Source organism: Ctenopharyngodon idella, chromosome 19 (assembly GCF_019924925.1).
Source record: "Ctenopharyngodon idella isolate HZGC_01 chromosome 19, HZGC01, whole genome shotgun sequence".
Lineage (NCBI taxonomy): Eukaryota > Metazoa > Chordata > Actinopteri > Cypriniformes > Xenocyprididae > Ctenopharyngodon > Ctenopharyngodon idella.
In genome coordinates, this window is record NC_067238.1 from 7,179,080 (window position 1) to 7,201,051 (window position 21,972).

A 21,972-nucleotide genomic window follows, 5' to 3' on the forward strand; every position below is an offset into this window, starting at 1 on the left:
GAAATCTGTGGAGCAGACCTGCCGACGTGGATTCACAGGATGGCAGCTCTTGTGAGTGTGGTTACTCGCTTAAGCTCACACGCAAAGTTACGGAGTGCATCAGCAAAGTTTTGGATGAAAAACTGTCTGTTTACGAGTGCTTTGGATGCTATTTCGCAGCAAGTCAAGGACAATACGAAATGTATTAGCGATGCGGAACGCTGAGTTTCTGACATAGAAGACAATGCGACATCAATGGAAAACAAAGTTAAAGAAATAGAAAAGTTAATGCGGGTGCTGTCCGAAAAGGTGGACAACTTGGAAAACAGGTCAAGTAGAGAAAATTTAAGAATCGTGGGGCTAAAGGAGGGATTCGAAGGCTCTCAACCCACTACATTTTTTGCATCATGGCTAAAAGTACTAGAGCTCGACACTGTGAAGGCCACTTCAAAATTGACCGTGCACACAGAAGCCGCATACTGTCGGACAGTGGATGGACAGAAAATATTCATCCAGCAGGACTTCTCCTCTGCCGTAAAAGAGAAACATTGAGGCTTCAACAAAATCTGCGAGGATCTGATTCAACGTGGCATTCGCTTCACTATGTGATTCCCAGCCGTGCTCTGCGTCACACGAGGGCAAGAAACATTTATTTCATTGCCCACGGGAAGCCCAGGCTTTTTTAAATGGTCTGCCTTGATTTTTTTTTTTTTTTTTTTTTCTCTCTTCTTTCTCTTGACGATGGATATTACTGTATGGTACTGTAATTTGACTTCAGTGGATGCGGCAGTGGGTGGTTTAAAGTCTTTTTGGACATGGTCGCTACACCTCTTAGTGTCATTTTTTTTCCTTTTTACGTTGTTGACATACTTTGCTATTAGTTCAGAGACATTATGGTTTTCTTTCTGTTTGTTTAATTTAAAATTGGTGAAATTATACTTTGTTCTCAGCGCCTATCATGCCCTTTTTGATGCCAAATAATAATTGCCTCTTTTCAAACTATTCTTATCACTTATTGGGGTAAGTCATGAGTGATATTAAGATTGTGTCATTAAATGTCAAAGGGGTTAACCATGTAATTAAGAGACAAAAAATAATTTATCTTAAAAGGAAACAAGCTCAGATTGCTTTTCTCAACAGAAACCCATTTGACCGAGACAGAACACATGAAGCTCAGACGAGGATGGGTCGGTCAGGTTTTCAGTTCTTCTTTTAATTCTCACAGTAGGGGAGTGGCAATTTTAATTCATAAGAAGTTAAATTTTAGGTTTGAGGATATGATAAAAGATACAGGAGGTTGTTACGTTCTTGTCTTAGGCCAGCTTTTTGGGGAGAGATTCCTTCTTGGAAGCGTATACGCCCCTAACACATTTGAACCTTTTTTTTTATTTTTTTTTTCAGAATTAATTGCCAATAAATCTTCATTTTCTGTTAATCACATAATTGTGGGAGGAGACTTTAATTGTGCGCTTGATCCTAGTTTAGTCCTTAATCCGCCTAAACATGCAACAGCTTCTAGACAGGCGGTTAAATTAAAACACCTTTGTGAAGATTTGGGCCTGCTTGATGCATGAAGAATCAGAGACTTTACTTTTTTTTCACATCCACATAGGACATCCTCAAGGATAGACTACGTGTTTGTGTCCAGACAGATTATGGACAGAGTGAAGAACTGTGTTATAGGCATATGCACTATATCTGATCATAACTCTTATACCAAGTATGCAAAGTTCAGACGTCCATGCAGCAGCACCTACCAGCAAGCGTCAAAAGTGGAGAAGCTAGGAGAAAACCCGCGTAATTTAAAAACAACTTTATTGTGTCATGAAATGTAGTTTTAAAAGTTTTTCAGGTGGGAATTTAGTTGTTTAAAGCTCAAATATGTGGTTTATTTATAAAGATAGCGCCTATTTAAAAATTTGATCTGACGTTGTCGGACTTGTGAGATCCAGGCGATCACCGGGCGCTCAGTGCTAATGTACCCAGCCGAGAACATCTGTACCTCGGCTAGTCCTTCTGACATTTGCCGCTGGCTCAGATGTCTCTGTAGTGGTTAAAAAAGAGATATCATTCATCTTGTGTATAACGGGCAATCTTTGGTCTCATGAATTTATAATTTGTTCCCGGGCAAAACGTTTTGGCTGAGGGCAAAGTGAAGTTTCGTAACTTTATATATTTATTTAATTTTACCGTTGTACTAGAGCGCTGACTTTGTATGCTTGACTGAATTGTTTGCTTGTCTTTATTTCTTGTTGTATAGCTTCTCATACTTTATACTTAGACTTTTATAATGGTTATTACTGATAATTAAAACTGACTTTTAACAAAAAGAGAGGGTTGTTTTGTCTTATTTCATTTTATTATAGGCTACATATACAGTGAAGATAATCAGAGTACATATGCACATATGGCCTGAACCACACATTAATAGGTGTCATATTTTTTTAAATGAAAATGAAAAGAGGCAGGGTTCTGTTTTATATTTTGTTTTGTTATATAGCCTACATGAAGTGAAGATAATCAATGCAGTTCAATGTGGTTCAGTTGCCTGAACCACATTTGTGTGACGCCTCTTGTGTTGTCATTCCCCTTGTAGCACGCGCAAGTGACGATTCTCTGTCAACCAATCAACGTTCTGCAGAGTGTAGCTCCACCCTTTTGGTACGGTACTATCTTGCTTGGTGCCCCAACGGAAGGGTCCCAAAAAAGTGGTACAGTACGGTTCGGAATTAGGGTACCATTCACAATTTTTGACAATGGAAACGGCAAAAATTGCGTACCGTACTGTACCAAACTGAACCGTACCGCTCAGTGGAAACGAGCCATCTGTCTCTGCAGTCATCTCTCCACCTTACCCTAACCCTGCTTCTCATCATTGGCGATTACAATCATCACTGCTCAGCAACCCTAAATTCTTGGAGTTTCTTGAAAAAGAGTCTGTATTTTTTATGGATACCAATAAGAAGCCTGATACTGATCCATCTCTCCTCTGGGAGACAGCAAAGGCCTATATTAGGGGGTCAATAATATCTTATTCTGCAGCATGGAAAAAGAGTCTTTTGGAAAAACAACTTGAGTTAGAACAACTTGTGAAGGATTTAGAGAATAAATTTAATAATTCCCCCTCACACGACTTGAGAAAAGAATTAGATGCAGCTCGTTCAGCCTTAAATCAAATCTTGACTAGGAAGGCAGAGACCTCAATACTTTTTGCAAGGCAGAGGCTTTACAAATACGGCAATAAGCCAGGCCGCTTATTAGTACATTTGGCCAGAGGCAGGAATGAAGCAAGCATGATTTATCACTCAAAGACGGCAAGGGAAGTACAACTTATGATTCAAAACAAATCAATAATATTATGAGACAGTTTTATTAAAAGCTATATTCGCCTGAGACTACTTTCTCGGCTGACTCATGTAATTCTTTTTTTAAATAAAATTGAACTTCCTTGTCTGTCTGAGGAGCAACAGGCAGATCTGAATAGACCCATTACAAAGGAGGAAGTGTTAGAGGCAATTAAGTTTTTGAAAAGTGGTAAGGCACCAGGCCCTGATGGTTATGGCCCAGAGTTTTACAAAAAAAATTAGCAATTTTATTTTAGAACCTCTAACAGAGATGTACATTGATTCTTTTAAAAAGGGCTGCCTGCCCTCTACCTTAAACATGGCTTATATTTCATTGATACAGAAAAAAAAAAAAAACCATCTGATGAATGTGGCTCTTACAGGCCTGTGAGCCTGATAAATGTGGATTGCAAACATAACACAGTACTCATAAATTTAAAAGACTCAAGTGTATGCCATTTTGTTAGATGCGGAAAAGGCATTTGACTGCGGCATCAGCAGGCATGGTGGCATCATTTTCCACTTTGTGGCTGATAATGGTGGCTCTTTGGAATGTAATACAAAAGTGCCTGTCGTTGCCTTGGTAAAGCAACGGTTTAATGATAATGTGAGATGTAAATAACGATAACGTTATGGAGGATGATCAGATATTTCTTTTAATTTTATTATTAATTTGTGTTTACATAGCTCAAATAGAGTGCAGCCAGCTACAGAGAAACTGGTAGCCAGGCAACATATAAGTGACCAATCCTGAGAGGCGACGTTAGACAAACGTGCTGAGAATTCCGTGCCGAGAACAGTTTTTGTAATCATGCAGTACCAGGCTCAAGTGGAAACACAACTGGAACTGTTCCTTACCATTCTAAAAACCATTCGTCCTGACGGTGGAAAAGCGGCTAAAATGTCTGTGTTTAGTTTCATAGTGGCGTTTGACATTTCTACTCTCACAACTCTGTCTCATTACAAATCAAACAGAACGGCTTTGTGCTGGATTAGGGCAAAATGAACCCACGCCTCTCTGTCCAATCATCTTTGAAAACGTCTTAGGTTACGCATGTAACCATGGTTCCCTGAGAACAGGGAACGAGACACTGCATCTAGCGCTATGGGGATTGCTTCCACGGGAACCAGTGTCTGAAACGCTATCAAATCACGACAATCATATTGGCCGGCGACAGCCTATGACGTCACTACTAGTGCGACCCGAACGCAAATAAGGGATGCCTAGAGAACCAGTCATCCACTTATCGTCTGAAGGGACTGTTCAGCAGGCGGCCCTGAGACATGGCAGGGAGACGCTTTGCGAGTTCCCTTTCGAAAGGGAACGTCTCAGGTTACACATGTAACCATGGCTCCCTGAGAACAGGGAACGAGACACTGCAAATGAAATACCCACACCACCATGCTGAGGGGAGTGCAAGTCAAAGAATGGCTGTGACAAATATCAGACAATTTCAACTGAAATGGCTAAAAAAACTCTCCTCCTACGGGTCTAATAGGCTGTCAGTGACAGCATTCGGCCACCATCCAAGCTATAAGTCTCAAAGAGGCCTTCAGAATTATCTAGAGGCCTACCAAGGCCGCTCAAAGGCTTAGAACCAACAACTTCAAACAGAAGGGGTCCCTTTACGAGAATGTGGCCAGGGAGCTGAAAGGAGCCCTGGCCAGTCACTTCTCAGGGGAGCATAGTCCTACTTAGGTCCTACTTTAGTAGTAACCTAGTCTGGCCAGCAACCTGTCTGTTACCTAAACAGAGTCGCTAAAGTACTTGCCTCCAGAGGAGGCGTCCAGAAAGAGGGACTGCAAACTGGCAGTAACCAACTCAGACCAGATCGTAGAGACGGGCATCTTGGGGAGCAGGACTCAGCATAGCGCTTTTGAACCCTTGCAATCGAGGGGAGTTACTCTGCTCAACCTAGGATCTACAGAGGGCTTCTTAAACAAAGCACTCTGGAAGCTGAGTACTCTACATAGTGTCCCTTATGAGAGGCGTACCTCTAGCTCCAACAGGAGCTGATCTACCAAGGGAGTTCTTACTAAAAGACTCTGTTAAACCTCTAAGACCAGCTCAGGGGGCGAGGTCCTCTATACGATGACCCACTCAAGAGAGGAGAGCAGCTACAGCCTAAAATACTGATCTATCAGAGAGGTCTCACAAGAGATATTCGACCTTTCTGACCAGACCTTGGGAGTGCAGTACTCTAAAGAATGACCCCCAATGCGAGGGGAGTACCAACTAGACTCAACCAAGATGAGTATTGACCAAGCTCAACGCAAGTACCAGGGAGGCTACTAAAGAGCCTACACTCTGATATAACTCTAGGGAGTCAGGATACTAACTTAGCTGAAAGTGCTAAGGATCTACTCCATCCAGAGGATCGCATCCTGAGATAAAATCCTGCAGGTGCCCCTGCAAGATACATAAACTCTTTAACAATTTCAAGCCCCTCCCCTCTCAGGAATACATTCGAATGTCTCATCCCTACTAATTATCTAAAACATAATCTACTAATTATCGTACACACAGGGGTTTTTTTTTTTTTTTTTTTTGTGTTCAATAATAAACCTGATTTGGTAAGCCAGTCCTGAACATTGGACATATAGGAAATCAAAGTAATTGAAGCTTCTCAAAGTAATCGAAGTTACTTGCATGACTACATCATCTGCAAACATATGAACATTTACATTTTTACATACTCCAGGTAAATCATTAATATAAAGTGAAAATAAAATTGGTCCCAAGATGGAGACTTGTGGAACCCCCTTGGGGCAAGCAAAGTAAGAAGTATTAGTACCATCAGTACACACACATTGTTTCTTATTTAAAAGATATGATTTCATCCGAAGTATTATATACTTATACAGTATAATTTTATATATATATATATATATATATATATACTTTAAATTTGTTAATTTATATAAAAGAACCTGACGGTCAACCATGTCAAATGCCTTTAGGTCTAAAAAGACAGACAAACACATGCACTCTTATCTAATAAGTATTTGACTTTCTCAACAAATAAACAATTAGCTTATTCTGTTGAATAATTACTGTGGAAACCAAATTGCATTGGATATATAGAAGCCATTATTTATGATTAGTCAGAAACTTATCCACCCATGTTTCTTCAAACTTAGATATAATCGGAAGGATACTAATTGGCCTATAATTACTGAAATTAGATTTTTCTGCAGATTTGTATATTGGGATAACTGTAGCCACCTTCCAAGTGTCACAGACACGCCAGGCTCTACACTCTCACAGACACAGCGCACGTCATCACCAAAATACTAATCACTCACACCTGCAGCTCATCAGCACCCTCATCACCAGCAGCACAAAAGGCCCACGCTCTCTCTAAGTCACTGTCCGGTCTCGTTTGCACTTGGTACTCACCAGTCTGCTTACCTTAAGGACTCCTCTGAAGATACTTACTGGTCTCCTGTGTTCCCTCGACTCCTCGTTGTCTCCTCGTCTCCCGTGAGTTTATCTGTGTCTGCTCAAGCTTCAAGTCTGCCATCCGTCTGCCCATCCTGCAAAACCAAGACAAGTATCAGTTTATCAGCTACACCAGTCAACGTGTTAACCTGTCTTCACTCACCTGCACTCTGTCACATTCTGGTCGCTCAATAAACTTTAATACCTGCATTCCTGTGTCACTGTCCCCTTCTGTGTATGTAACAGAAGACCGGACCCACACCACTGAGCACCAGAATGAGCACCCAGGACCCTTTCCAGGAGCTCGTGGACGCCCTGCGCCGAGCACTCACCGGTACACCGCTAGCATCTGCACCAGCGAGCACTTCCGCATCCACCGCCGCTTCTCCTTCACCACCTGCCGTCGCCAGTCCCATGGCTCAACCGGCGCCCTTCTCTGGTTCGGCGGAGGATTGCAACGGATTTCTTTTGCAATGTACGCTGGTCCTGGAGATGCAACCGCACCTGTACCCGAACGATCACGCTAAGATCGCTTTCATAATCTCTCAACTAGAGGGCAAGGCTCTTCGCTGGGCTGAACCACTGTGGTCGCAGAAAAATCCCATCACACAGTCTCTCTCCAGTTTCATCGCTCACTTCAAATAAGTTTTTGGAAGACCTGCCTGGGACTCTTCTATCGGTGAGCAATTATACCAACTCAAACAAGGTTCAATGTCCGTTAACGATTATGCCCTCCAGTTCAGAACCCTCGCTGCATCAAGTGGCTGGAATGAGCAAGCCCTCATTACAACCTATCGTCAAGGGCTAGATCCACGCGTGCGGTTGCATCTCGCTGCATACGAGGATTCCATCGGGCTCGAACGGTTTATCCAACTCTCCATCTGCTTCGCCACTCGTATGCAGTCGTGTCTTGAAGAACACCAGGGCCAGCCGTTGTTTCCATCATCACTTCGCCGACCAGAATCCGTCAGCTCTCCAGAACCAGCCAACGAACCCATGCAAGTGGAGAATACTCGTCTGTCTTCGGCTGAGCGGCAGAGGCGGCTGACCCAGAATCTATGCCTCTATTGTGGATTATCTGGGCATTACATCTCTGAATGCCCCACTCGCCCAGCTCGTCCAATGGTGAGTGTCATCGTTCCCTCTCTCAATAAGATGAAACCACTCACCATTGTAGTAAACCTTACTGCTGCCGGTTTGTCTCTTCCAGTTAGTGCCCTCCTCGACTCTGGGTCAGCCGGCAACTTCATCTCCGGCGCCCTCTGCTGCCAGCTACGCCTCAAGACAACAGCCACACTGACGACTTACGAGATCCACTTGGTGACTGGAAAACCCCTTAGCCGAAGACAAGTTCGTCTCAGTGCTGGACCCATCCAACTTCAAGTCAGCATCCTACACGTTGAACAACTCCATCTGCTGGTTCTGGAGGAATCTACCTCTGACGTGATTCTAGGGCGCCCATGGTTGGAGCAGCACAATCCTGTCATCTCCTAGAGAACTGGGGAAATCCTGAAGTGGGGTGACAAGTGTTTCCTGGATTGCTTTCCCAAGTTTCCCGTTCCAAGCCCTCCTCACACTGAGAATCTACCAGTCTGTGCCACGTCCATCGAAAGCCCCCTTGAAAACCGTTCCGTGGACATTCCCCAATGTTACTCCCACTTCAGTGATGTCTTCTGCCCCAAGAAAGCCTCCACGCTGCCTCCACACCGGCCATGGGACTGTGCCATCAATCTGCTGCCGGGTGAGCCAGTGCCCAAAGGGAAGATCTATTCACTTTCCATCCCGGAGGAGAAGGCCATGGAGGAATACATCCAGGAGGATCTGTCACAAGGCTACATCCATCCGTCTACTTCCCCTGCTGAGGTGGTCCGGGAGTTCCTCCACAAGTCAGTCCTGGTCTACATCGACGACATCCTGATTTACTCCCGGAGCATGGCCGACCATCGCCACCACGTTGTGGAGGTCCTGCAATGCCTGAGGGAGTTCCACCTGTACCTCAAAGCAGAGAAATGTACCTTCCACCAACCCTCAGTGCAGTTTCTTGGGTACAACATCGACCGCAGTGGCATCCGGATGGACGAGAGGAAGGTTTCTGCTATCAAGGACTGGCCCATTCCCACCACCATAAAAGAACTCCAAAGATTTCTGGGCTTTGCCAATTTCTACCGTCGATTCATTCAAGGTTACAGCACCATTTCCATTCCACTCACCAACCTCCTGCGCAGTAAGCCCAAGTCTCTGTCCTGGACCCCAGCAGCCACCCAAGCCTTCGAAACCCTCAAGAAAGCCTTCATCACCGCTCCCCTCCTGGTACATCCGGACCCCGAGAAACCCTTCATCGTGGAGGTCGACGCCTCGACCACCGGAGTGGGAGCGGTGTTGTCACAGCAGCAGGGGAATCCAAGTAGACTCCACCCATGTGCCTTCTTCTCCCGCAAACTCAACCCGGCGGAGACAAACTATGACATCGGCAACAGGGAGCTTCTCGCCATCAAGCTTGCCCTGGAAGAGTGGAGGCATTGGCTCGAAGGTGCTAAACATCCGTTCACTGTGTTAACTGACCATAAAAACCTGGAGTATCTTCGTGAAGCAAAAAGACTTAACCCCCGCCAAGCACGTTGGGCTCTGTTTTTCACTCGTTTCCACTTCTCCATCTCCTACCGTCCAGGCTCTAAAAACGTGAAAGCAGATGCCCTCTCCCGCCTCCATGGTCCCGATGAACCCTCAGACACTCCTGAGCCTATCCTACGTGAGAAGCTCTTCGTAAGTCCCATCGTCTGGTCTGAGGAAACGCTTCCCGAGTCCAATGCCTCCACCAACGCTCCGCCGGGTTGCCCCCCTGGTTTGCTCTACATCACTCGGACACGGCGCACTCCCCTCATCCACGCATCTCACACGTCACTGGGCACTGGCCACCCGGGGGTCAATGAAACCCTCTCGCTGCTGAAAGAGCGCTTCTGGTGGCCGAACATGGCATCGGACGTCAGAAGGTACGTGCAGGGATGCAAGGAATGCGCCATCTCAAAGAGTCCTCGGCACCTTCCCTCCGGCAAACTCCAACCTCTGCCCGTTCCCAACCGCCCTTGGTCACAACTAGGAGTGGATTTTATCACCGACCTCCCTGTTTCGGATAACTGTACCTGCATCCTAGTTGTCGTTGACAGATTCTCCAAATCATGTCGCCTGATTCCCTTAAGCTGATGAGCAGAGGCCGACCACCACGACGTCGGGGTCCGCGGCCCTCAGGAGCGGGCCGTGGAGGGGGGGGTAATGTCACAGACACGCCAGGCTCTACACTCTCACAGACACAGCGCACGTCATCACCAGAATACTAATCACTCACACCTGCAGCTCATCAGCACCCTCATCACCAGCAGCACAAAAGGCCCACGCTCTCACTCAGTCACTGTCCGGTCTCGTTTGCACCAGTCTGCTTACTTTAAGGACTCCTCTGAAGATACTTACTGGTCTCCTGTGTTCCCTCGACTCCTCGTTGTCTCCTCGTCTCCCGTGAGTTCATCTGTGTCTGCTCAAGCTTCAAGTCTGCCATCCGTCTACCCATCCTGCAAAACCAAGACAAGTATCAGTTTATCAGCTACACCAGTCAACGTGTTAACCTGTCTTCACTCACCTGCACTCTGTCACATTCTGGTCGCCTAATAAACTTTAATACCTGCATTCCTGTGTCGCTGTCCCCTTCTGTGTACGTAACACCAAGCAGATGGAACAAGTACTTGCCTAAAGGACAAATTGGCCATGTATGTAATTGAGCCTACTAAAGAATTTTTATTAGATTTTAAAAATGTTGTATCAAGCCCGTAGGCATCCTTTGCTTTAGAGCTTTTTAGCACATCAATAATATTAACTACTTCTAATTCAGTTACTTCCTCTATTTGAAAAAATAGGTTGAGAAAAACTAATAAGTCTATAAGTAATAACTGTTAAGGCAAAAAGCTAAGTTATCTTATCAAATGAATTTAAAGAAGGTGTATAAAAATTAGTAGCTATGGTAAATGAATCATTTACTAAAATATTAATTTTAAGTTCAAAATTACACTTTTATCCATGTTCTTTTGTTTTCCAACTAATTTATTAATAGTTTGCCAGATTGTTTTCCCATCCTCTTATGACCCCTCAATAATGTCCATAAAAAAATCTTTGGCCTTATGTAAAGTCTGTATTACTTTATTCCTCATAGAAGTATATTTTAATTGATATACCAGACCAGAATTCAGAGCCAGAAAACTGAACAAAGGAGCACATGATGTGAATGAAAACAAACTAAAAGTCCATGATAATGAAACTAAACTGAGCAGACTAGTGACAATTAATTATATTGCATATACTGTATTTTCATTTGTAGTTTTTTTTTTTTTTGTAACATATTTGATCCTGCAATGATATGACTTTATTTGAATTTGAGTCTGTCTGTCTATCTATCTATCTATCTATCTATCTATCTATCTATTTTAGGAATTTGGTAATTTTCCACACTGGGCAAACTGTCAACACATAGGCTAAGTTTGCCATGCACAATGGTTGGGAGACACTAGCTTACAGAATAGTTTTGAGTAGGGAGAGGAAATCTCTGTGGCACCATTTGGTGACACAAAGAGTAAAATGCATTGCGGGTTACAATTTATTTTAAGGTATCCGTGTTATAGTGTAATTATGCTTTTAAGTACTGTGTAATAATAATTAACTAGATGTACTTACTATAGAGTTAGGATTAGGGTTGTGGTTTGATTTAGGGTTAGTTGCATATAATTAAGCATAATTTATAGTTATTACTACATTACTGTAACCAGTAACAAGGACACTGTAAAATAACGTGTTACATTGCCTTTTCTGTAACCATGTTAAATTGTGGAGAAGTCGTAGGGTACAGCAGGGCTATAAAAAGCCACATTTGATTTTGTTCTCTTTTAAACCACTAGATGGAACAAAAATGCACTTTTCTTAACAACCGCTTTTGACGATGAACATGGTAATCTGACTGATCCTTGATGTAATCGCAGACAGCAATGTTGTGATTCTGTGCTAATTTGATCTAATGTTGTTACAGATGATCTGTAATGTTATAGATTTATGTAGCAAATGAAAATCGATAAAATTATTGATGTAACGTCACGCCAGCAGAGGGAGCCCTCTCCCGAGTACTGACTGTGTGCCGCTCCCTCTGCTTCTTGAGTCACTTCCTGTTTGTGGGACATTTAAGCATGGCTAGGTTATCAGGCCGTTGCGAAGTATTGCCAGTTTACCTGCCTTACCGAGAATTTATATCATCATTGTTTTGCTATCTTGTGTATGACCATTGCCTGTTTTGTTCTGTTACTGCTTTTTGGATTTCCCCTTTGTTCCATTGTTTGGATTGGACTGCCTTATTGTGTTTCTACCTCTGCCTGCCTCACGTTTATGCTACCTGCCTGTCGATTTGGTTTTGTTTGCTGTGGATTACATTAAATGACTGCATATGGATTCTAATGCCGCCTCAGCGTCATTACAATTGACTATATTTTGAGTCAAAGGTCTTTGATTTTCTTTATGATTTTCAGTTTTGTTAAAGGTAATTAAAGCAACAGGAAGATTACGTAAAAGGTATGGCATTTGGGGTAAAAGGTGGCCCTGCTGTTAGGGCTAAAGGGACAATAATTATGATAATAAATAGCTGGCTGACTTGTTGACATGACATTAGATTCAGATGGTAAATATCATATCAAGTTGGATGTTCACCTTAGAGATAACCACCATATTTAATGAAACAAACATATTTAAAAATATGATAAACCATATAATATAATAAATATATTTGTTATTACTGTAAAGCTATATTAAATAATTATAGGATCTCATTCAATGCTTTCAGAATCTTTACTTTTTTAAATAAATTTGTGTTTTGTATTTTTAAAACGAACATTTTAATTACGTATATTTATTGAATAAGAATGAATTCTTTTATTTATCAAAATAAAATGAAAATAGTACTGTCACAGTTCCCTCTGTTCCTGGACTCTCCTTCGTTGTTATTAAATACCCTTTATTGTGGATATCCGTATACGCTTCATCTCTTCAACACCATACACCCGTAACAAGTACACACTTTGCTAAAGTGATTGTTTTGAACAAGTATTAACTTAGACATTATTAAAAAAATATTTTAGCTAAAGTACTTGCATCAATACTTTGCACCTTTTCTGGGCCACCTTACCACGCCATACATTTATAAGATTTTTAACAAACAATCCACTTTTATGATTTATGTTCACGCAAAATGTTATACCATCAATCTTCAGTAAAAACATTTCAATCATGACAACTCTCGGAGTGAATAGATTCAACCAGCATTTTATTAGCATGGAGCATGGAATGTACATAGGCTTGATTTTGCTGGACAAGATCTGCTATGCTGCTGCTGCTGAGCAAATACGTAATTGTTCAGCTTAGTCAAAATAACAACAAAGGAAAGGCTGCTGCAGAATGATAGAACCCCCCGTAGCAGATCTCTACAGGTGGCGCTGGGGAGGAGGTGGGATTATAGGAGTTATCATATTGTGCGGCGTGCTGATCGCAGCTAGGATACGGTATAAATAAAGCCACGTAAATGAGGAAGTACATCTGATTGGTTGGTGTCGTAGTACTGAAAGAACCAATCAGCGATTGATAGAGTTTCATGACTGAACTTTATATATATATTTATCAGTTGATGTTCATTGTAAAATTTCTGTTCTAAAGCAAAACCATTTGAGAACCACTGACCTATAACTATGCATCTATATTTCTCCATGTATACTCATCAGAACTTTGATTCTCTTACCCTTTCCCGGGTTTTCGGTCACCTTTTTCCCATCAGTGGACACGCATTCATTCCTCTCCTGAACCTCCTCTTCATCCTCAAAACACAGAGTTTCACACAACAGTGATCAATAAAGAAGTGAAAGTTAAAAATTTGAGCTTCCATTCAGTAAATGACCTATTTTTAACGAATACATTTTTTAAATTTTAAATATGTGGGTCACATGACTTGGTTCAAATTTTCTGTGCTCTTCTTTTCTCTTCCTAATCTTCCTTTTTTTTCAGCAATACAACTGCTAATATTAATTGTGAACATTGTCTTAAGAAGATAATTAAGTTGAAAAGCAGAAAATTATAAATCGCTTTGAGGGAAGGGGTCCCTTCAGTAGAAATCATGTTCCAGGGCTGGGGCCCTTAGGGAAGATACTTATAGGCCCTCCTGGCCTCTGGGCCCCCTGTACATCCCTTTCTCAATCTATGTATTTTAAATTAAAAATGTGTGTGAATGTTAATATTGACATGTAAAATTGATATTATTATGTTTAGTTGACAACATCTTTGCATTTTTAACTAGATATTTTCTTGCAGGGTTTCACACAGCTAATTTTATGTTAGAACAGGGGTGTCCAACCCAGCTCCTGGAGGGCCACCATCCTGCAGAGTTTAGCTCCAACCTTAACCAAACACCCCTGAAAAGTCTTCAGGATTACTTAGAAGATTATATGTGTCATAGTCGGTTGCAGGAAGGCAGACGAAGACGAAGATAGCAGTTTAAATAACAAGGTTTAATAGTAGATTCCAACAGACAGGCGAACAGGCAGAAACACACACTTAACATTAGGTGCGTTTACATGGAGCATTGTAATCGGTTTAAAAGTCCAATCCGAATGAAAATGCTCCATATAAACACCTCAATCGGAATAAAAGTGCCCAAACCGAATGAAATTGTAATCGGTTTGAGAGGGGTGGGATAAACCTTTCTATAAACTGAACAAAATAAAAATTCTGCCGTGTAAACGCGTTAAATTGATTACTTTGCGTCTACATCATCACATCAAGAGGCCAGGGGTTGCCAGAATGCCAAATGGTGGCGGCAAAATCAAACTAGTGTAAAACTGGAACAACACATTTATTAAATACACCGAAGGAACTCAGTGTATCATTACTACGGACCTTCATCCACACGCTTCTGCTTTTCAGAGGAGGGAGGGGTAGAATTGAAATGCTCCTTAGAGAAGCACAGCCACCAAAAAGGTCAGCTTCCTGTGCCCGTCTTTTCCTCATACCTTCCAGCAGTAATATGCTACAAATTCACGCTGTTGCTTGATTAAGAGCAACACTTCAGATAAAAATAGCATGCATAAGAAATAATGGAACTCCATGTTTACAGGAATAAAAGGTGGAAAACAGGACATAGGCTAATGTGCGCATGTCAAAAAGTCATTCCGGTTGAAAGCGTCGACATGTAAACGCCATATCGGATTAGATAACATCTCATGTAAACAGTCCACCAAATTTCCCTTTCGAAAGGGAACTCTACTCTGCGTTTACCGCTATGGGGAACCGTCACTCGTGACAGGTGTCCGAATGCCAAAGACACCACTCCAATCCTATTGGCCGGCGACAGCCTATGACGTCATCATAGCGTGAACCCAGAAGTATAAAGAGAGCGCCTGGGGAAACAGTCAGTATCTTCTCGTCTTTCGGGACTGTTCTGTCTATGCCATTGTTTTCTATACTGGTAAGGAATTCCTCTACAACATGTCTGACAAACATTTCAGGAAGTGTGCTGATCCTTGTCCTAGGTTTTTAACACCAGAGGGCACACACAACCTGTGCGTTTTCTGTTTGGGCGAGGAGCACGCGCGGACAGTGCTTGAGGGCGCTGTCTGCGCTAACTGTGAGCGTCTTCCCATGAAGACGCTCCGTTCTCGTCTGGCCCTCTTCTCGAGGGAAGAGGCGTCGGCGCCTTTGCCCGGTGGTTTCAGGCCCTGCTCGTGCTGAGGCAGAGTGGCAGCTGAAATCATGGGGCTCACAGGTGGAGCTCGCTGAGGAATTTGAGAAGGGTATAAACCTGTCTCAAACCGAAGTGGCTGACGAGGACGCGCTCCTGAATGATGATGTAATTGATGAATGATGATTATAAAGTACTGCTAATGACCTACAAGGCTCTAAATGGTTTAGCTCCTGTGTACTTAACCGATCTTCTATCGCCCTACAATCCTTCACGCTCTTCAAGATCACAAAACTCTGGACTTCTGGTTGTACCTAGGATAGCTAAGTCCTCTAAAGGAGGGAGAGCGTTTTCACATTTGGCTCCTAAACTCTGGAATAGCCTTCCTGATAATGTTCGGGGCTCAGACTCGCTCACCCAGTTTAAATCTAGATTAAAGACGCATCTCTTTACCCAAGCATTCACATAATGCATCTCATATCAGATCAATTGCACATGACTATCTTTGCTTAATGTTATGAACAGCAGCTATGCTAATTATTCTCCATTTGCTTTTCCGTTTTACCTCGGGACGCCCGTTGAAGGTGACATCAGGTTTGAATGGCAGGGCATACGCCGCTGCGGGTCGGGCTGGTGCAGTGTTGCACACGATGGCAGTGCTGCAAGCGTACCGGGCTGATCTGCTTAAGGATCTGGATCAGGGGCAGGGTTTGTCCCCTGAAGCGGTGGAGGAGCTGCGCCGCACCACGGATCTTGATCTGAGGGCCACCAAGCAGACGGCCACCTCAATCGGCAGGTCGATGGCGGCCATGGTGGCCACAGAGTGACATCTGTGGCTGAACTGTGCGGACATCGGGGAGAAAGAGAAGAACTTTCTCCTCGATGCCCCGGTCTCGCCTACTGAGCTTTTCGGTACCTCCGTCGAGGCGGTGGTTGAAAAATTCAGGGAGGCGAGGGCGTGCTCCGCAGCATTTAGATCATGCTCAGATCCGAATCTGGGCCCAAACAGCCGGGAGGTCCAGTGTCCAGTGTTGTCCAGTAGCAGCTTCTCAGCTAAATACTGTTAAGTCTAGTTTGAGTTTGCACTCGTCACTTCAGTTATTTGTGTGCAGGTCAGCCTTTATCGGCCGCCTGGCACTGTTAGCTTGTAATGCTTCATTTTCTCCTCATTTCTGAAGGATTTAAAATAAAGCCCAGGCTTTGCTTGGCCAGTAGGCCTTAGCTAGCGGCTAGGCTAGAGCTAGGTTTAGGTGTTTGTTTGTTACATCACCCTTATTATTACTATCCTTTGTAAGGTTGTATAGCTCCTAGTTCTGGCCTCCTCCTGAGGGAGTTGTTGGCCGTATGCCCATTTCCCCTTCGTTATTATGTAGGTGCTATGGTGAGGTTTACAGCTAAGGTTATAGGCTGTTATTAGCCTTCCTGGTGCTGTTTTCCCCAGGTGGTAGGCCCTTATCTTTGAGGAGATAAGTTATGCAGTGTTGCTAGGCCCCACTTTCTAGAACTTTGCCATGCCTTATAATGCCTTCCCGTGAGCCCCTTGAATTATATTCAAGTTTGAGCTACGGTGCTAGTGTTTTAGCCTCCGTTCTCAAGGGTTCAGCACAGATCTACAGATCTGTCTGGTGAAAGCACTTATCCTGTTTGGATGGCATGTATTACAAAGCATTTATTTTTGCTTTGGGATCTAAGCCTTGGCCCTACATACATAAATATATGTGAGCTTACTCTAGTGCTGCCCCAGGTTAGCACCTGTTTCTATGATAGCAGGCTGTGATTAGCCTCTATCTAAGAACGTGGTGTTTTGTTGTACTCCCCAGCTAGGGTTTGTGTTTCACTGAGTGCATCACCTGTTGGATTGCACACTCAGGTTGAGTGTAGAGAGTCTTATTCTGGTTAGAATTTAAGATGATCTCGGTTAGCTTCCAGTCGATTGTGACCACAGCAGCTGATTTACATATACTGTAAAGATTGTTGGCTCTTTATTGTTAGCCTCCTTCTAAGTACAGCTTGTACCTCGGGTGCTGTTGGTATATGATCGCGAGTTTGCTCACGTACCTTAGCACTGCCTCAGGCTTATGCTCATGTTGTTTGAGGTGGTAGGCCTTGTAGGCCTCCCTTAGACCATGTTAGCGTATTTATTGTACTATGTAATTTTTGGTACATTGCCTGTTGGAATGTGTAGGCTTAGCTCAGGTTATTGTAGCTAGTTACCCACAATTATTTTGTTGGGTCTAGAGCTGGTCCCCTTTGAGCTTGGTCCCCATTTATGACCACTGGCTGGCGCCACATGTTGCTAAGAGTAGTAGGCCTTGCCAGGCCTCCTTTTCAGTTTTCATGTTGGCACAGTTGGGTTGGTTTCTATATGACTCATCACCATGGATAAGTCATGATTGCCACTAGCTGACGCCACGTGCATACAACTCGTAGGCTTTATAGGCCTCCTGTGTATCATGTTGGAGTTTGGCTAAGTACTCCTCTCAATGTGAGAGTAAAAGGGGCTTTTACTGAGTACATTTTTGAGTGGCTTGCCTCTCAGGGTAAGTTCTTGTATTAAACTGCTCTGCTGTTCGGTTTTTATGCATTTACTTCCTTGAGCATGGTCTCCTTTAGCTCTAGTTGAGCTAAGTAGTTACCTTGTTTATAACTTTGTTCTATTTTGCTCCTAGAACTTTAGTTGCCGCTAGCTGGCGCCGCATGTGACAGGTAGGCCTTCTAGGCCTCCGTTAGGAACATGCTGGCATGTACCATTTACATTTCTTTACTAAGAAAGGTGAAGGGAATTTTATGCCACTGGCTGGTCAGGGCCCTGGGTGACTTATTAACCTCCTTTGCAGTTCGGTTATTTGTCCCACCTGGAGCTTGGTAACACTGCCACGAGCTGATGCCACGTGTCTGCTGAGGTTATAGGCCCGTGGGGCTTTCTTTAGCGCGTGATGGCGTATGTTGTACTCCTCTTGCTTTAAAGAGTAAAAGGTTCTTTTACCGAGTACACTGCTCGTTGGATTGTGTTGGATGGACTGTTTTGTGGGCACTCACAGTTACTTAATCACATGGTTGGTCATGCGCCCAGCATGTGAGGTTTCAGGTGAGTGGCCTTATAGGCCGCCCTTGGAATACCACCATGTGGTTGAGTTTTTATGGTGTGATATGTAGTTCTTTATCTAGAACTTTAGTTATGTTGAAGGCCCCTTTCCGGCCTCCATGACTATGTGCCTACAGTATGGTCTATCTGTTAGGTGAGCTTCATACTTCCATTTGGGTTGTCTGTGTAATTGTGCTTAGCTCCCTAAGCTGGTCATTGGTTGTAGACTTCTATGAAGTGTCCCGTTGAGATCAGCCCCAGGCTGGTTTGTGCTCCCCTGTATCAGGGTTTCTGGCGCACAGCCTCCTCAGTGCATTAGTCAGACACTGAGTAGATCCTAGGATGAGCAGATTATACTCCCCTCAATATGAGGGTTCATAGCACTCAGCTGAGTTCTGCTCTCCAGGATGCACATCTCTGCGCGTGGGTTTGAGTTGCTTACTGTTCATTCACAGACGCTCTTACCTGCTCTCTTCTCTGAAGAATGTGTTACAGAGATTCTGTGTAACAGATAGGGCTGGCCTAGACTAGGTTTGTCCTTCGCCAAATCAGTTCGGCCTCCCTGGTGGCGCTGAGGGTGACTTTGTTCCCCTCTAGTGACTGGCTGGGGTTCCTTTTGGTTTCCTGGCCACATTCCCTTTAAGGGACCACTATTCCATGGGAATGCTGGTCCCAGAAGCTTGAGCAGCCTTGGAAGGCTTTTTGCGGAAGGCCTCTTTTAGGCTCAGCTTGGGCTGTTGGCCATAGGGAATGCTGTCACTGACTGCCTTGCTCCCAGCGTTTCCCTGAAACTGCTGGACGTTTGTCTAGTCATTTGGCATGCACTCTCCTTCAGCATGGCGGAGTGGGTATTTCGTTCCCCATAGTGGTAAACGCAGAGTAGAGTTCCCTTTCGAAAGGGAACGTCTCAGGTTACATATGTAACCATGGTTCCCTGAGAACAGGGAACAAGACTCTGCGTTGCCTTGCCATGCTTCGGGCTGCCTGCTGAACAGTCCCTCAAGACGAGTAGGTACTGACTGTTTCCCCAGGCGCTCTCTTTATACTTCCGGGTTCGCGCTATGATGACGTCATAGGCCAATAGGATTGGAGTGGTGTGATTCTTTGGCATTCGGACACCTGTCACGAATGACGGTTCCCCATAGCGGTAAACGCAGAGTCTCGTTCCCTGTTCTCAGGGAACCATGGTTACATACGTAACCTGAGACGTTTTCAATCAAAATGATTTTAATCGTAATGACAAAAAAGTGTACATGAAAACGTGGCTATTGACGATACCGGACAATGAACTGAACTCAGGCATGAACTTAAATACACAAAGGTAAATGACAAACAGCTGTGAGGATCATTAGTGTCCATGGTGACTGATAAGTGGCAGTAATGTGGAACAGGGAACACAAGACAGGAGTGACAACAAACTGAATGTCCATGAACAGAACAGAACATAATGGTGACAGTACACGGCACAAGTCCGTGGCGGAAGTGGTGTGACGACTGACCAAGGGGGAGCCGGCAGGACAAGGAGGCCCGGAGGAGCCGTCAGTCCGAGGGTGTCTGGTGGAGCCATAAGTGGGAGGAGGAGCCAAGACGGAGCCGACAGGTTGACAGGCAGAGATGGAGCGAAGAGGTCGAAGGCAGGAGGCGGAGCCACAGGATCCTCTCACGCGGCAGGTGGATACATGACCTGCGGCTCGACGTCACATGGACTCCCCGGAGATGCCGCAGGGCTGTAGACATCCGGCAGCGGTGGGGCTGGAGGACTGGCTGAGCTTCGTGGCGACATCCATGTATACAGAGCAACAGTAAGGATGACAGTGTTCATGCAGATTACTGAAAGGGGGAAATCATAGTCCATATGGTCAATAGTACAGTTCATAGAAAGTGTTGATGATCGCGGCAGGTGGTAAGTCTCCGTCTGCTGTGGGCTCCCACGAGTACTCCGCGGTCGATGGAGGTGATTCAGGCTTTGGGTCTGGCTGTGTTCTGGACCGGGATGTGATGCTCTGCAGACACTGGATGATAGCTTCTCTCCACCTCAGTCCAGTGGTGTCTGGGAGGTCCACGGGATGATGGTAATTCGCCCTGATCCAGAACAGTGACTTCAGGTTCTCGTCATCATAGGGGCAGGAGACAGCGAGATGAAAAAACTCAGTGGAAAAATAAACAAAAGAGCCACAGCCGCAAACTTCTTTGCGTAATCCATTTGGTCCGTTATTCTGTTCAAGTCGGTTGCAGGAAGGCAGACGAATATGAAGATAGCAGTTTAAATAACCAGGTTTAATAGTAGATTCTAACAGGCGAACAGGCAGCAACACATACTTAAAATTGACGATACCGGACAACGAACTGAACTCAGGCAGGAAGTTAAATACACAAAGGTAAATGACAAACAGCTGTGAGGATCATTAGTGTCCATGGTGACTGATAAGTGGCTGTAATGTGGAACAGAAAACACAAGACAGGAGTGACAACAAACTGAAAGTCCATGAACAGAACATAATGGTGGCAATATGTTGTATCATAAATTACATTATATGATTGGTTAGGGATGGAGCTAAACCTGCAGGACAGTGAAACATATGCCTCAATTTTAGGACACATAGACATGTCATACATGCAATTTTGCATATTATTTATTTATTTTTTTGCATCAAATAAATCATAGAAATATTGACGACTTTGGCTTTTTATACCCTAAAAGGGCAATATCATACAACTACTGTATATCAAATATATCAAAAATTCCTTTGGATGTGTTTCACTTAAATCTAGATGATATAAAAAGTAACATGAAATTATGTTTTTTGCTGATCATTTTCCACTCTTGCCTGTTTTAAAAATAACAATGTAAAAACATGTACACATGGTACACTGTGTGTACACACAGTGCATTGTATCAAATGTTTAATTTAAATGTTAGTACATAGTAGTTAAAGACACCTAATATAAAGTGGGACCAAAAAATGTTATGTATTTTGAATTTAGATTGACCATACCTTTATTAAATCTGAATTTCCAACAAGTCACAACATCTATAAGATCTAAACAAACTTGTGATATATATGGTACTCACCAGGCTTTGGGTCGGAGATTCACAAAAACTGCCAAAGCTAGATCGGCTGGTGTTGGCCAGAGAAGTTCCAAAGCGCAGTGTAGAGTACACAGGATCCAGATGAGCTTTTGACTCTATAATATCACAAACATAGTACATGTCCAAAATAATGATCACTGTACACAGACACACTCACTCTTACAAAAAGAGAAGTAAACAGCAAGTTCATTTTATAAAGTAAAGTAAAGTTCAATTATATTTTCCAAATGTACTTTATGTAATTTTGAAATCCTTACATCTTCAGCCCTGCTCCTGGGGGCCTAC

At 43.7% G+C, this 21,972-nt stretch overlaps 1 protein-coding gene across 3 annotated transcripts in view; it reads right to left on the bottom strand.

The window, feature by feature from the left end:
- LOC127501088 (SH3 and cysteine-rich domain-containing protein 2-like) overlaps positions 1 to 21,972 on the bottom strand; it is a 240,555-nt gene that overhangs the window by 62,210 nt on the left and 156,373 nt on the right. For all 3 annotated transcript variants that reach the window (XM_051872876.1, XM_051872875.1, XM_051872878.1), the window contains exons 5-6: positions 21,670 to 21,782; positions 13,580 to 13,655 (exon numbers count right to left, since the gene is read on the bottom strand). In XM_051872876.1, the coding sequence (XP_051728836.1) occupies positions 13,580 to 13,655; positions 21,670 to 21,782 (189 nt within the window). The remainder of the gene's footprint in view (positions 1 to 13,579; positions 13,656 to 21,669; positions 21,783 to 21,972) is intronic.